The sequence below is a fragment of the Vicugna pacos genome, chromosome 30, assembly GCF_048564905.1.
Source record: "Vicugna pacos chromosome 30, VicPac4, whole genome shotgun sequence".
Classification (NCBI taxonomy): domain Eukaryota; kingdom Metazoa; phylum Chordata; class Mammalia; order Artiodactyla; family Camelidae; genus Vicugna; species Vicugna pacos.
Window position 1 is genome coordinate 18,434,372 of NC_133016.1, and position 16,093 is coordinate 18,450,464.

The window sequence follows — 16,093 nt, forward strand, 5'->3', positions numbered from 1 at the left end:
AAAAAGGTACCTCAAACAATGGGAGAATTTTTTTTTTGCAAATCATGTATCTGATAAGGGACTTGTATCTAAAATCTAAAAAGAACTTTTACAATTCTATATAAAAAAACCCCAATAACCCAATTATAAATGGACAAAGGATATGAATCGTTTCCCAAAGAAGATATACAAATGGCCAATAAGCCCATGAAAAGATGTTCAACATAATTAGCCATCAGAGAAATGGAAATCAAAACCACAATGACATTCTACTTTGCACCCAGTAGGGTGGCCAGACTGAAAAACAAACACAGAAAATGACAAGTGTGGGTAAAAGTTTAGAGAAATTGAACCCTCGCACATTGTTGGTGAGAATGTAAAATAGTGCTGCCATTTTGGAGAACATTCTGGTAATTCCTCCAACAGTACCATATGACCCAGTAATTCCACTCCTGGGTATATATCTAAGACAAATTAAAACCTCTGTAAACACAAAAACCTGTGCATGAATGTTCATAGGAGTGTTATTCCTGATAGCCCCTAACTGTAAGCAACCCACATGTCCATCAGCTGAGGAACAGATAAACGTCCAGGCGATGGAATGTTATTCAGCAATAAAAAGAAGTGAAATACTGAAACCTACCACCACATGGATGAACCCTGAAAATACCAAGTAAAAGAAGCTAGCCACAAAGGACTACATATTGCACAATTCTGTTCATATGAAACAGCCAGAACAGGCAAATCTATAAAGGAAAAAAATGTAGATTTCTTGGTTGCCTAGGGCTGGGGGAGATGGGGACTTCGGAGGGTGATGACTTGGTGGGTGTGGTTTCTTCTTTGGGGTAATGAGGATGTTTTAAAATTGATTCTGGTGATAGATAACATGACTCTGAACATACCAAAAGCCATCGGACTGTACATTTTAAATGGGTGAGTTGTATGTTATGCTGATTATATCTCAATAAAATTTTTAAAAAAGTTTAAAGGCAAATATAAGCCAGTGTTCTATTGAAAGAGATACCCTAGCTGGTAGCCTTTTTCTAACCAGCTACATGCAGGGGCAGTGAGCTCTGGGCCCATCAGTGGGAACCCTTGCTCCTGGCAAGCAGTCCCTGGGTCTCCGTAAGTTTCCAGTGGGGAGAAGATGGAAGGAGCGGGCATGTGGGAGTCCTGGGGGACAGCAGGCAGCAGGACAGGGTGGGAGACTGCGTGGCGACCCACAAAGAGAAGGAAGGGCCGAGGACACAGGGATCATAATTTCCTGTCCTGGCTCATTCATCTCTGCTCACTGTGGGGCCCAAGGAAGGTCGCAGAACTGCTCTGTTCTCCACGTGCCCCCTATTTCGTGACTCCCTCCCCTCTTCTCATCACAGAAGGTAGCAGGGGAGTTCCCGAGTTCTGAAGCCGAGCCCCGTTGCATCAGCTGCTCCTGGTCCCCAGGGGCAGGTCTGGTCCTACTCTGCTTCTTAACAGTGAGTCTTAGATGAGCCTCTCAACCCCACGGGCTTCCCAGTCCTCAGCTCTCAAGTGAGAAGAATAATTAACCTGACCTGCCTCCCTCAGAGGGTTGGTATGAGGCTCCGGAGTGATCATGGATGGGGAGGAGCTCCCAGCGTGCATGACTGTGAACTTCAGGGAATGTTCAGGGTAGGTGTGATGCTACTGGTCCCCCAGCTAGGGTAGCCACTGGCTGTTCACGCTCTCTCATTAGCTTCTGACCCACACAGCATTTGAAGATTGGCTGGGGTCGGGGTTGAGTGCTGCTGGTGACCACAGAACAGGGTCCCCACCAAAGGCCAAAGAGAACCAGAGGCACCAACTCAGTCCTCCTGGCTTCAGACTCCTCTGCATGCACCTTGTGGCCTACAGGCAGCCCCCTTCCTCCCCGGTGATCGCTCAGGCCTGTGACGCCAGGCCAGGCAGGTCATTCTGTGCTCCCGGCTGGTTCTCCTGCGCAAGGAACTGCGACTCCAACTCCAAAGTCAAAGGGGTAGGTGTTAAAAATGGGAAAAAGTCACCCCCCCAAAGATGAACCCTGCAGATCGCAGCTGCTTATCTGAGCTCACTGCCAGGGGGACGCGTGCTTTCTGCCGACGGTAGTAGTTCTTTGTGGAAGACACTGCAGTAAAATCTTCACGGCCCTGCTCTCGAGGCCCCGACATCCTGGAAACCTGCTGTCTGGGTCATCTGGGGACACAGGAGGGGCCAGCCTGGCACAGCAGGGAGAGTAAGGAATAGCTCTTTTCCTCCTGTTGGGAGTGTGATGGACAGAGCAGAGGGCAACTGTGGTGTCACGGATGAGAGAAAGAAGCAAGAATAAGAGCGCGGGCAGTTCCGGGACGAGGGCCCGGCTCTCGGCTGCTGCTGCGGGCGCCTGGGTGTGGAGTCATGGGCGCACGTCTAGATGAGCAGCTCTGGGGAAGCCAGGCCCTGCTCCCCAGGCTTTGTAAGGTGACACGTGGAGGGGTATGGGTGCTCACAGCCGCGATCCATCCCGATTAGTCATTGCCAGTGTCTATTCTGATTGGTTGGTCCCTAATCTTAGCCATCATTATGTATTTTGAATACCACTTCTCAGTGTACAGCCTCAGTCTTTGACTAAATTGCCAAAGTATCAAAATTAAGGCAGGGGTGGTGGAGGCTCCCTATTTCTGGTCTCCTTTTGGGTTAACCACACTTCCCCCAGTGTAGTGCTTTCTAACTAATCTATTTTGACAAGTTCATTCAAATAAAGGCTTTCTGGCATGTTTCTCCCTCTTCTGTACACTTTCAATTTGTATTTTAGAAGAGAAACTAAAGCATGGTCAACTGACTGCCTAAAATTTACTGTTCGCGGTAGAATTTCAAGTATCAGAACTCCTTCCTCTAATGATGATTATTAGTCATAGTAAAAAAGAGCTAATATTTACCGAGAGCTTCCCAGGTTGCTGACCCAGTGCTCAGCACTTCACACACATCATTTCCTCTCCTCCTCCCACAGCCCTGGGAAGGAGACTCCAGCATTATGAGAGGAGGGGGCCAGCCAGAGGCAGCTTGGGTAACTTGCTCAGGGTCACATGGTACCAGTCAGCATCTGCCCACCCCACTTATGAGGAGGGTGGTTCTGCTTCCCAGGGCAATGCGTCCCAGAAGAGCCTGTCCTATGTTCCCATGGAGGCAGCAGCCAAGGCAGGGATGCGACGCAGGGTGGGGAGGTAACATTTACACCCGCGACTGCGTGGGCACCTCAAGGCAGAATGCAGTCAAGGGGCGACGTGCACGTGCCCCTGGGCCAGATGCCACTGTGGTGCTGGACCCTCCTCTCTTAGGGACCAAACAATTGCAGTTGACCACTTTTTGCAACAAACATGTTCTTGGTAAACTTGCTCTTGCAGCAAACTTTCCCAAAGTCCCACCCTAAAAGGTTATTGTGAAAAAACTATGCATGTTAATGTTGCACTTTTTTTTGAATTATAGAAAAAGAAAAAAAACCCATGTGTAGTCCAATTGTTAGCATTTTTGAGTTTTTACCTCTAGCCTATTATTTATATGTCATTTGTCTCCTTGTTTTAAATTCTTAGGATCATACCATCTATCCAATTCTGTATCTTGCTTTTTAACCCTAATCATTATTACATAAACAGTTTCTGTGTTTATTGTAAATTCTTCAAAATCACCATTGAAAATGGTTGTATAACTTCCTGATTAGTGGATGAAAATGAAAAGACAACCTGCAGAATGGGAGACAATATCTGCAAATGATGCAACTAACAAGGGACTAATTTCCAAAATACACCCAAAAAATTATTGAAAATGTCCCAAATGTGGGACAAAAACCAATTTACAGAACCAAGGAGCTCAATGAATTACCTAAACAGGATAAGCACAAAGAAAAGCACACCTAGGTACATCACAGTCAAGTTGCTGAAAGTTAAAGATCAAGAGAAAATCTTGAAAGCAGAGGAAAACAAAGACACATCACATACAGAGGAACAATGATGTGACTGAAGACCTGCTTTTCAGAAAGAATAGGAATTGGAAGTAAAGCGATGACATTTTTAAGTACTGAAAGAGAAAAATATTGTAGATTTAACATTTTATATCCTGGGAAAACAAACTTTGAAAACAAGAATACAATAAAGACACTTTCTAGATAAACCAAGAATTTGTCCCCAGCAAGCCTGTACTACATGAAACACGAGCCCCCCTCCAGCATTCCTAGCTGGAAGGCTGACTTCCTGCTTCTTGAATTCTTCTGGAGCTTTAGAGCTTGCATAGGAGGTGAGGTGGCAGCTCTAACTGAGTAGATGAGTGTGCAGGCTGGTGTTGACAGTAAGGAGGGAGCTATTGATCTCTACACTATTTGACTGCAACCATTCACCCCAGTGGAGAACCAGACCCTCAGTCTGAAGAGGAAGGCAGCAAAGCATGGCTGGTATGCACTGGTACTGCTAGGCCAGTCATTAGAATAACGCAGTGGCTGCAGACTGGTTGGAAAATAGCCATTGCTCCAAGCCTCTTCTTGCTCATCGCCTTGGCCTCATTCCCAGATACTCCCAGACCTCCCTATGATCCAGGAATAGAAGGTCGATTGCTGGCAAACACGGCACCTCCAAGACCCTGCGTTAGGACTCTGCCAGTTTCCTTTCTAATTGGTTGCTGCCTGGACCATGCCAGTTATTAAAGATTTATGATATTGCGCCGGGGGGTAGGTGGGGTTGCTTCCCAGGAAGGGAGGCCTGTGGGTAGTGTTCTGGGAGCGGGTGGAAGAGGACCCCAGGAGGCCCAGGGACAGAGCGAAGACCCTGCCTCTGGGGGTGGGGCTGCACTCAGAAGGTGGGGAGGCACGGAAAGCCAACAAAGTTAGCTTTTCCAAGTCAGCCTGAGTGTTCAGGGACACTTGACTCTCTAGCACAACCTCTGTTCTAATCCCCTAGGTCATATTTTTCCCTTTTAAAAAGGGATATTTCATCGCCTTTTAAATAAATCTTTTCAGCTCCACTGATTTGGAATAACATGCTTAGAGGCTTAAGAACTTCTAGCTGGGCCCTCAGCAAGTGGTCCTTCAGCAAGGCCACTTTCTCATGAAACCCTGGCCCTTGAGAGTGGCTGGGTCCCTCCCAAGGCCAGCCCTGTGGACCACCCCAGTCGTGTTCTGAGATCCCAGGCAAGCCCTGCCTCAGTTCCTGTACCGAGGGACCTGCATCTTTAAGGTGGAGGCCACGCAAAATATAAGCACACAGAACACCAAACGGACGTTGTCCTGATCTGCAGCACAGACTCCATTTCAGCCACAGAAATGGGCAATGGGCACTCCTCGTCCTCAGTTCTGTTTCAGGGGAATCTGTGCTGCAGAGGAGCTTTCCGTCTGTCTGCCCAGGTGGACACAGGGAGGTTATCTTGGCCTAGACCAGCAAGAAGCCATCAAAGGACGGCAGAGAGGCCAGGAGAGAGAGGCAAGGTTGATCAGCGTGACTGAACCGGCATAAACGCAGCTGATCCAAGCTCTGCACAAAGCCTTTGGAAGCTGGCTGGAGTGTTCCCCATCAAGTACCTCTTTGCCTCCTTTGGGACCTTGAACTGAACCACATGCCTTAACGAACGGCAGTAATTTGCTGAGCCCTCAATCAAACACTCAATTTCACTGAGCTGTGAAAGCAAGGTCTTGTTTTTAAATAACATCCAGTGAAGTAGTTTACACCAGATTGGAAAGTGTGTTGTTCTCAAATCATTGTTCGCATCACCTAACTCTCGTTAAAGTCAAACCTAAACAGAACCAAAACTCCTTGTGATGGAGTTCCCTGGTTTGTGCAGCTTTCTGCCAAGCAGGAGTGATGGTGGACCAGGCCATTTCCAATGGATGCAGCTGAGGCCCTAAAACCATCTGCACAATTCCCTGTCATGGTGCCTGATACCCCACTATTAACTACTCCTTTTGCTGAAGGCACCAACTTCAAACACACCTATGTTGCCTGGGAGGAGTTCTTAGCCTTCTTTTTTGGGCACAAGTTTGAGAACCCCAGCTGCAGGCACCGGCAAACACATCAGGAGCATATGCTTTCTGTCCACAGACCAGCGATGCCACGTCTTCAGATCACGGTGCTTCTAAGCTCACAGGCATCAGAATCACCCAGAATTTTGTTAAACCCCAGCTTGCTGGGCCCCGCCCCAAGTTTCTGATTCCGCTGGTCTGAGACGGGACCTGAGAATTTGCATCTCTCCCGAGTTCCCAGGTAAAGCTGATGCCACTGGTCCAGGGCCTCGCTGTGAGGACCACTGTACCAGGTGATTTCTAAGGCATCTTCATGAGACACGGAGGCCGAGTGTGAAAGTATTCTGCTCATGACTCATGAGGTAAGAGCACAGGCAGTTCTGAAGGAGAAAGGGGTAGGGCCCAGAGGCAGGCCAGCCCAGCAGAGAACTTAGACGTGCTCAAATGATCCACCAAAACATACTCTAATGGGCCTCTTATGCTTGCTTTCTTTCCTGGATATTTTCTGCCTACTGCCCCTAGGAATGGCAAGACTGCTGACAGGTCTAGAAAGGACAAAAGGTGGTCCCCCTCCCAGGCCCCTTCCTGGGGGGATGTGTTCCCACAGCTAGTCAGACCATCAATGCGCTGCTCAGCCCTCTGCACCCTCTCCTGGGGGGCTCCTGGCATCTCTTAGAATTTACACAGGACTTAGTGAAGTCTTAAACTACCCTTTTTTTCTCTTTTGAGATTATCTACTACCTAATAGGATAAATTCAAAGGAAAATATGCTCTGATCCTCCAGCTGCCTCTTCTTGACACAAACACAAGGAACTAAGCAGTGGGCCTGCTGAGAAGGCGGGCAGGAGGAGGTTCGTGACGGGACCGCGGGCTGGGCGGCCACCCTCTGGCAGGGCCTCGTACTCCCCCTTTGGCCCTCGCATCGGAGTTGGTTCCATATGTCAGTGGAGGGGAAGCTGGATCCGGGTGTCTGCCTAGTGTTACCATGGCATCTACTGGGGCAAGAGGTTCTGTTTGTGAGTTAGCCCTTTGCCCATCTCAGAGCCCTGGGCTCCCCCGCTTACATTGACTCTAACAAGAATCCTATGAAACAAGCAGAATGGGAATGATGACCCCATTTGGCAGATAAGACAATTGAGAAGCGAGGCTCAGAGAAAACAGTGGACATGGAGTTGAAACAGTGTGTTGTACTCCTGGCTCAGGCACTCCTTGTGTGGCCTTAAGCGGGCCTCTTCCCCTTTCTAGGCCTCAGTTTCACCATCTGTGAGATGGAAGGAGTGGACAAGGTGATTGGAGGTCTCTGTACAGATCTCTTATTCTGAGAATGAGCGACACAAGGAAGAGGACTTGCCTGCAATTAATGACACGGAGAAGCCGGAGGCCGCTGTGCCGTCCCTGTTGAGTGAGAACCATCAGCGCACCCCACCGCCACCCACTGCCAGCTCCCTGACCGTGTGGGCCAGCTGGGGCCTCGAGCTCCACCCTGCCTTGCCAAGACCAAGACCCCTGGGAGGGTGTGGTTGGAGGACACGCGCCCAGATGCTCCCTGACCATGACTTGAAGCCCCAGTGCTGCCAGCTGCTCATTAGAGAAGAGAAACCCATATCTTTGGCACAGACAAACACAGTGACACCTACCCTCTACCAGACCCTGTGCTAGGAGAGGGGACATGGGAGTGAAGGAAACTTGCTGTCTACCTGTGACAAAGTGACAATGAGTAGAGTGAGCACCAGCTGCTGCATCCTGGGGTCCAGCCCGCAGCTGGGTCACAGAGCCTGTCCCTGACATGGGGTGCAACCCACACCGAGGCACCACCTGCAGCCCAGGTGAGCATGATCAAAGCAAGAGCGGGGTCCATGGAACTTGAGGAGGGGTCAAGTTCAGAGCCATTCACACGTAGGCATCATCTTCCAAGCCCACCACGGGGAACAGATGCACACGCCTGGACCCAACCAGTCCACTGGCTGGAAGAATTCTGTGCTCTCCTTCTGAGAGCCAAACCTTCTAGGCACGTGGAATCAATGAACCCAATAGCTTCCTATCTGTAATGTGCTGGTAAATGACAATTCCTCCATTTGCTCAAGACAGTCAACAGAATCCACTGGGTCAGGGCTCAGACTCAGGATTAGACTGCCTGGAGGAAACCAAGATGTCCGTGACATGGTCGTCAAGAACCAAAGAGCTCTCAGCCTCGGAGAGCACAAAAGACCTGGGCACAAATGCCATAAGAGAACGGCTGGTGCTAGGAGATCCAGGTTAGGGGTGGGGGAAGGTGACATGGGAATTCAAAGGAAGGAAAGGTACATTCCAGCTGGGGACCCAGAAAGCCTTCGTGAAGGAGATGGCACATGGAAAGACCATCCATCAAGGCAAGGAGGCCAAGTTCTCGTGTCCCTTCTGCCGCAGTCAGCCAAGTCATCTTGAGAAAGCCAGTTCTCTCCATTTTAAAATGGACCATTTGCCCCAAGTGCCTCACAGCATTATGAGAATTAAATGAGAACTGATTTAAATGCACATCAGATAAATAAAGGCACCATATAGAAAGCTTCGTCATCACTCAGGGAAGAGCAGGGAGGAAGCTAAAAGCAGGAAGTTTATGAAGGAGGAAGCGGTTGGGGGCGGGTGACGCCTGCCAATCGCAGAGCTGATGTGAACACCTACTGGGCTCTTAACTGGCTCCAATGATTTTTTTTTTAACCTCCCACGGCTAATTTTATTGAAGAGAGAGCCCATGAAGAGTAAGTCAGATCATCTAAATGCCTCTGCATCAGGAAAATGAAAGTCCCAACCAGAGAGGGAGGCTTCCCATCCCTGAGTAACAGGAGCACGGCCGTTTGCGGTGGTCAGGGAACCTGGGGCTCCCTTCCCCCGGCTCCCAGCACAGGGCCAGGGCCTGGTGAACTCAGCAAACACTCATTACACGAACGCATGGGGTCCTTACCACTTCCCAAGGGGCTTTGCTTTCATGTTCCATTTCGATTTGTAAGCACAAGCCAGTGGGGCAGGCAGGACATGTATTATCACCCCTGTCAAGGATGGGGAAACAGGGGCTTGCCGAGGGTGACTGTCCACGTCCCAGGCAGCACCATCAGGAGGGACCCCAGGTCTCTGCCTCCTCACACAGCATCACTTCCTCACACCACGCACCTCCTAAGAGTTGTTGCCACAGCCAGTCTTTGCCCCAACAGTCACCAGTCACCTTCCCCGGTTGTACTGAAGGCCTACTATGTGCTGTTCTGAGCACATTCCCTGTAATACTTCACTTAATCAGACCCTTGCATTGAGGAAATTCCTATTATTATCCCCAAATGTACCGGTTTATTCCAATTCAGAAGGTGGTTTTACACATCCCAGAAACAGAGTGCCATAGATTCTCTGATCCTTGTACCAAATAAGAACAGATTTGGGTTAAAACCTTTGGTTCAGTTGTTTGGAGACATTGCTTAGAAGAAAGAGAAACAGCACAGGGAGTCTGGAAGACAAGAGGGCTTTTTTTTTCTCTTTTTTCACCGTGGACATTTCTTCCTACAGAATCAGCTGTCAGTTTTGACAGATGGCCTGGCTGCAGGCCAGGGGACAGAGGGTAAGTTCATGGTTAAGACGGCACCAGGGAGCTAGAGCCAGCTGGGCCGATTCAGGGTCCGAAATTAAGGCCAGAGCCCAAGTTCCAGCCACCTCCCCTAGACGCCCCCACTGCTGCAGCTGCACCAGGCAGGCCAGTGCCTGTCTCGGTGTCTGTGACCTTCTGGCTGCAAGCAAGTAGGGTGGCAAGAGAGAGAAGAGGAATGGGGCCTCAGGGAGAAAGCTGGAGCATGTTCAAGGTCAGAGCTCCCCTCCTCTCTCACGACCCACCTCTGCCCCTTGGCTGATAAGTTTACCGTGCACCTACTTCCTGAGGGATATATTCATTCTAGTAAAAATTCATGACACAAAGATTTTAACAGGAGGCTGGAAATCACACTCACCCCACAGCTCTGTTGAGGGGCACCTGGCTGAGGTGCTCAGGGGGTCCCCTAAAGTGGCAAGAAATGGGGTAAGGGGAACAGAATTTCAGAGGACTCCCAGCTCCTGAATGAGTGTCAGTTTCTTGACCAGTGTGGCCAGGTCAGCTCTGACCTCTGCAGCTGCTGGGGTATTTAGCCGCCCACCACGTGGGGTCTCGGTACTGTCCAGACACCTGTGGCTTTAGAATCTCACTAGGGGGCCAGGCATCACTGGATCTGGGAGAACTGAGCCATTAGCTGGGTAATGTACACCGATAATTAGTTTATCAAATTAACCGTTCGTGCCTCTGTCCACTGAGTGAGAGAACAGAACACAAGAGTGGGTCAGCTCTGATGGGGAGAGGAGGTGAGACGAACCAGAGCTAAGACTCAGATGGTGGGAGGCCTCCCTGGGAGGCCTGAGCAGAGAGTAGGAAGAGGAGGTGGTCAGGCAGATGGCAGGGATAAGAGGATGCTTGCGGCAAATTCACCAACCACACAATTTCAAAGCCAAACGTAAGACTTCAGAGCTGGATCATCTGGTCCAACCCCCTCTTGTAACACCTTGAGTTATTGGTCATGGCCACGTGGCAGAGCCAAGACTAAGAACCAGAACTCCACTACTCCCCCCAAAACAGATTTTCCGGCCAGTGATCTTTCTGGCACCCCAGAGACTGACCTCAGTCTCCTGATCCCACTGGGGTTAGGAATCCCCTCCAGAACATTGAGCATTCTTGAAGATCCCATGGACCACCCCCATCAGCCATTCCAGCCAGACATACCTTGTGTGAGTAATGCTGGTCAACGATCCTCGCCAACCCGAAGTCCCCGATCTTGAGCACGAGGTCCTCCGTGCTGATGAAGATGTTGGCGGGCTTCAGGTCCCTGTGCAGCACGTTGGCGGAGTGGATGTACTTGAGGCCTCGAAGCAGCTGGTACATGAAGAGCTTCGCATGCTCCTCGGTCAGCGTGCCCTGCTCCAGCAGGCGTGCCAGGTCGGTCTCCATGTACTCCTGGACGATGTAGGCCACACTGAACTTGAATAGCTCACCCTGCAGGTCGGCGCCTTTGGGCCCCAGGACCTCATACACCTTCACGATGTTGTCATGGTCCAGGCGCCGGATGATCTTGATCTCCCGGAGCGCATGCTTCATGCTGCGGGTATCGCCCAGGGTGATCTTCTTCACGGCCACCTTGCGGCAGGCCCTGCTGTCCACGGCCGACAGCACCAGCCCGTTGACGCCAAAGCCCAGGGGTTGGAAGTCAACAAAGCGCCCGCCAAGGTCATACCCGTAGACACTGGCAATGCAGTCGCCCTTCTCAGCCATCGTTGGCTCAGTGGTCAGGGGCTGCCCGTGGGACAAAGGGGCAGTCAGGAAAGGACAAGTCCCAGTTAGTGGCTTCCCCAGCAAGCCTCATTCTGTCAAGTCCCGAAGCTGAGAGATGCTTTTTCTCTGGGTGATGTCACTGCCATCAGTTCTCTGGAGACAAGAGTGGCACATGTCCATACTCGCTGAGCTGCAGAAGCTGGAGGCTCAGACTAATTTCTTAACCTGCACTGGGAAGACTGGCCAACAACTCCTACGTAACCTGCGCCTTCCTGGAAACTTAGAGTGGCTCATGATTCTTTCAAATATAGCATCTTGGAAAGAAAATCCAGCCTCGTTATCTACGTGAACGTAATGTTTTCTGTCATGATGGACCACAAGATAAAGATGCAGAAACTCTCCCCTTTAAATTCTTTGTTAAAAGAAGTTCCTTCTAGCTGAAATGCAGAGCTGTTGCTGAGCTGGGGCTGAGCTGTGTTCCTTTACTTTCGATGGTCCAAAGCTCAGTGGTATCACAGCCTCTGGCCTGATAAAGGCTGTGTCCCGAGTAGTATGTTGGGATTCCAACAATGGTTCTGGAGGCTCATAGGGATTTCTTTCCACCTCTCTGCCAGTTCTCCTTTTCACCAGCTCCCTTAGATTCTGAAACCCAAACCAGTCTGCTGAGCATTAGTAAAGAAAGCTGGAGAAATCCAAGCACCTTTCGTGAGCTCTGTACCAAGTTACACTTTTGAAGTCCCAAACCCGAGAGCAGCTGAGCTGCCCAGCCAGGATCCTCCAGAGGCTTCAGATGTGAGCAGCATCCTCTGTCACCCCGTCATCCACGCCACCCTGAATAAGACTGTGTTCTGCTGGACCCAGAGAGGCTGCAGGAATGCGGCATCTTTCAGACCGAGTCTCCTTCCCTGTCAGAGAAATAATGTTGGGTAAATTTCCATGCTCCGGCTTCCAACACCTTCCCACTTGTGTGTCTTTTGTTAACCAGCCCAAGTGTTATTTGATCTGTCCAGCCAGCTGAAACACTGCTTGCTCAGGGGATTCCAGGCTTTGCACTGCCCAGTCACCCCTCCTGCTATGTGCAGCACTCCCCTGGAAAAGAGAGAAGATGGATTGATTTGATAAGACCATCAAACGGAGTGCCTTTTATGTAAATGCCTGCTCCCTGAAGGTTAACATGCACAATCTGTGGGTGGCAATGATCAGCTCTGACCTTTGTGAAAATCATTCGTTACGCTCTCCAAACACACACATCAGCACTAGCTGAGAAGGGTGAGTAAAAAGCAACTAGCTGCAGACAGAAAATAAAGGATCAATACTTTCGTTTTTCAGCTTGGACCCCTTTTCTTCCTTCTTTGCACATGTCTTTGCATATGTTGAGAGAATCTGCCATGCACTGAGATTTAATCTCCGCGTCTCTTGTTTTCCATGTAGATAGCAACAAACACACATACCAAGTTACAAGGAAATTTTACTGCCACCCTAGAAACAGGACTCTCTGCCCAGCAAACCAGCACACTGACCACTTAGTGTGACACCAGGACTGGCATAGTGAACTCTATTCTTTTTGATGGTGGGGATATAGCTCTTCAGAGCAATGGGTCAGATCCTGTCCTGACTGCCCTCTGGCGGCAGCTGACTCAAATTACAGGCATAGGACCTAAGTGGGAGGGTTCACCCCTGCTCCAGCGAAAGTAGCCATGTAAATTCAGACCTCTGAAGTAAAGGCATTATCATAGCTTCTAAGAGGGTGGCAGGTTTTATAAGTTTATCAAGTCCACAGACACAGAGAACAAATACTATATCCTGTGCAAAGGAGTGAAATCTCACCGGGACTGCTTCTCAATTCTCATCATATTGTAGGGATCCCTGGAGGGCTACTTTCTCATCTGAACTCTACAAATGATGAATGAAGCAAAATAAAAATAAATGCAATGCTCTAAAATAAAGGGAGCAAGTTAGGGGAACAGATGATCTGAAACAGTAAACAATCAGATGCCTCTAAAGGCTGCTAATGGAAGGAAACTTTCCAAGAGTCTGGAACAAAGCTCAACAGATGTCACCTGTGAGTTGCTACTGTTCAAAATTCCCTTACACTTGAATAAGATGTACCTACTATTTCGATGTTTCATCAAATCTCCAGCAATTCTACTCCGCGTGTTTTTACTGGGCCCAGCAACAAAATAATCAGAATTTCAGATTGGGAAGCGATCGTAGCAAACAAGTCCAGTGATCCTTAACTGGGGGTGGTCCTGCCTTCTTGGCTGCTTTGATGAGGAGTCGCTAATGGCCTTTAATGGGCCATCCCATTTGCTAACCATCCTGCCAAGCATCTCCATCAGTGAATAACTGACACTCCGCCCTAAATGCCAGCATCTCCACTGAGAGACCGATTCTAGCCTGAGATCTCACTTTGCAGATGAGGCCATTGAGGCTCAGAGAACACCAGCTCAGTGCTTTTAGCAAAGACAAAGTAGAGAAACATTTGGCGAATTGATAAATGAGCACCATTCACTCTGTGGACTACTAGCCAGTTAGAGACAGCGCTGGGGCCACCCACTGAGCCACAGCCTGTGGCCTGTGCTGCTGAAGTCCACCTGGACACCTAGTTCAGAGGAACAAAAGAGCCACCTGGGACCCCATTCCATCCGTCCTCCGACTCCTGCTGCCCAAGTCAGGTCACAGAAACTAAACTAGAGCTCCTCTCACTTTCTGCCCATATGCCTGGCCTGATTCCAAGGGCACAGCAAACAGAGGCAATTATGTATTTTGTTTTATGAGGGGAGACGCTGAAGTCGTCTCCCCTTTCCAGCCCCCACCGGGCTGTAAACAGAGACAGGAATGAGGACCTAAGCAGGGAGATGACATCACCAGCAAGCTGAAGGCAGGATTTGTTCCAGATCAGCTGCAATGCAGATAATCTGTGGATAATTAAGAGAGGCTTTATTTATTTTTAAAACTCTTTTTTCTCTCACAATGGGGAGGAGCTGTCTCGTGTGTGTGTGTGTGTGTGAGTGGTCTGCACAACACGCTGTAGGCAGGTACCTCGGTCACCTTGGTAAGGCTCGATTCCAGCCACTCCACTGTCCTCATGGATTCTAAATTTACCGTTTTAAGTCCTGCCTTGCTTTTTTGCTTGTACCTTCCCAGTTCCCGAAATGTCTCCTGCTCCCTCCCCACTTGTTGAAATGCTGCCCATCATCCAGAATCCAGAGGAAGTCTCACTCCCTCCCTGAAGGGTCGTCAGTGACATCTCTCCCTATTCTGAACTCCTGTACGTTTTTGTGTATATATTGTATTTGACGTTTATTTACCAGATACTAATCTGGATTGTTATTTAAGTTTTCATGCATGTCTATCTCTCAACCCGACTTGAAGCTTCTCAAACCCTTGACAGAAAGTAGCACTTAGAACATAACTGCGGATTAAAGGTGCCTGGGACACATTTGTTATGTCTACAAAACTGCAATGCCCACATCCCCTAGAAGGTCAGCCTCCTCTCCCTCCCATCGCTACCCTAGCGCAACAGGGCTCGTCACACAACAAGCCCCAACTACGCAGACAAACCAGTATTTCCGAACTTCAACCCTCTCGGTTTCATCTTCCGCTTAGACGTCACCTCTCTTTGCATTTCAACACAAACCGGACAGCCCTTGTCTATTTCTCTGTTCCCATTTGAATTTACTGTTATTCATCTCTTCACAAACCTCTTTATTTTCTAAGCTTTTCCCTATAATTCCTCCATAATTTCTACTGTAAACCATTTGCCTTTGTCCACAGGAGGACTGATTGTGAAACACCTATTACCTAGGAAGTCTCGAGTGAGTGGTTCATTTCTTGCACGGTGTACCAAGGAGAGGGGCTGACCTGGCACCTGGATGTGCCCACCTGGGCAGAGGAGTGAGGATGGGATGGCAGGTCTTGGTGCGATGCAGCTTCTCAGGGCAAAGCACAGACATTCTCCATTTGGAGATGGTGGCGCAGAGCTGCTCTGAATCACAGGTGTGATTCTGAACCAGGAAGCTGGCATTCCCCTTGAGGGATGGAGAGAGGGCATGGGTTCAGCTGTGCCTGAATGATACTCAGCGAAAAGAATGCACGAATTCTTCCAAGGGTAGCAAGGCTCCCACGATTCCATGGTGAACATCGTACTAAAACACAGGGGTAGAAATCTCTACCCCAGGGCTCCTAGCACTGGAGCTCCTTCTCTTCATTGACTTCTCACCGACTCTCCACCAAGATCTTATTTGAGGCCAATTAATTAGCCTCTTATGCATCCAGCCTTTTAACATGTGGAGGCAAACCAGAGATGAGATGGTGTGTGCCAACTGTCCCTTTCTGGGATTCCTGGGGTTCTGGTTTACAAAGCAGCTTTGGAAAGTCTAAATTTAGACTCACCTCCTCTGCCTGCTCTGATCCTCCTAAACCTCATGCTAGTGGCTTTCAGCAGGAACCACGGCCCCCAGTAAGATGCTGACATTTCCCAGACACTGCTTTCCTCCCTCTCCTGAGCACCCAAAAACTTGCAGGAAAACCCTCCCTGGCAGGGTGGATGTTTACAGTTAACCAGGCTGCACACTGCACAATTTCAGGGGACACTGCACATCATAGACAAGTCTGTCCGACTCTTAAGTTTCATGATCCTCATCACTAGAGTCTATGTGAATGAAATCCCCTAGACTGGAGATTGGCAAATTTTTTCTGTAAAGGACAGGAGAATAAACAGCCTAGGCTTCGTAGGACGTACAGTCTCTGTTGCAATATTCAACCCTGCCATTGGCGATACGCAAATAAAGGGCCTGGCTACATCTCAATAAAACTATTTACCCAAA

General features: G+C 49.3%; 1 protein-coding gene across 3 annotated transcripts in view; it reads right to left on the reverse strand.

Annotated features, from left to right (window-relative positions):
• MAPK4 (mitogen-activated protein kinase 4) overlaps positions 1 to 16,093 on the reverse strand; it is a 150,085-nt gene that overhangs the window by 39,233 nt on the left and 94,759 nt on the right. For 2 of the 3 annotated variants that reach the window (XM_031692445.2, XM_015240552.3), the window contains exon 2: positions 10,719 to 12,169. In XM_031692445.2, the coding sequence (XP_031548305.2) occupies positions 10,719 to 11,264 (546 nt within the window). In that variant the 5' untranslated portion in view covers positions 11,265 to 12,169. Of the gene's footprint in view, positions 1 to 10,718; positions 12,354 to 16,093 lie in introns of all 3 variants that reach the window. The other variant, XM_031692444.2, reaches the window with a different exon arrangement.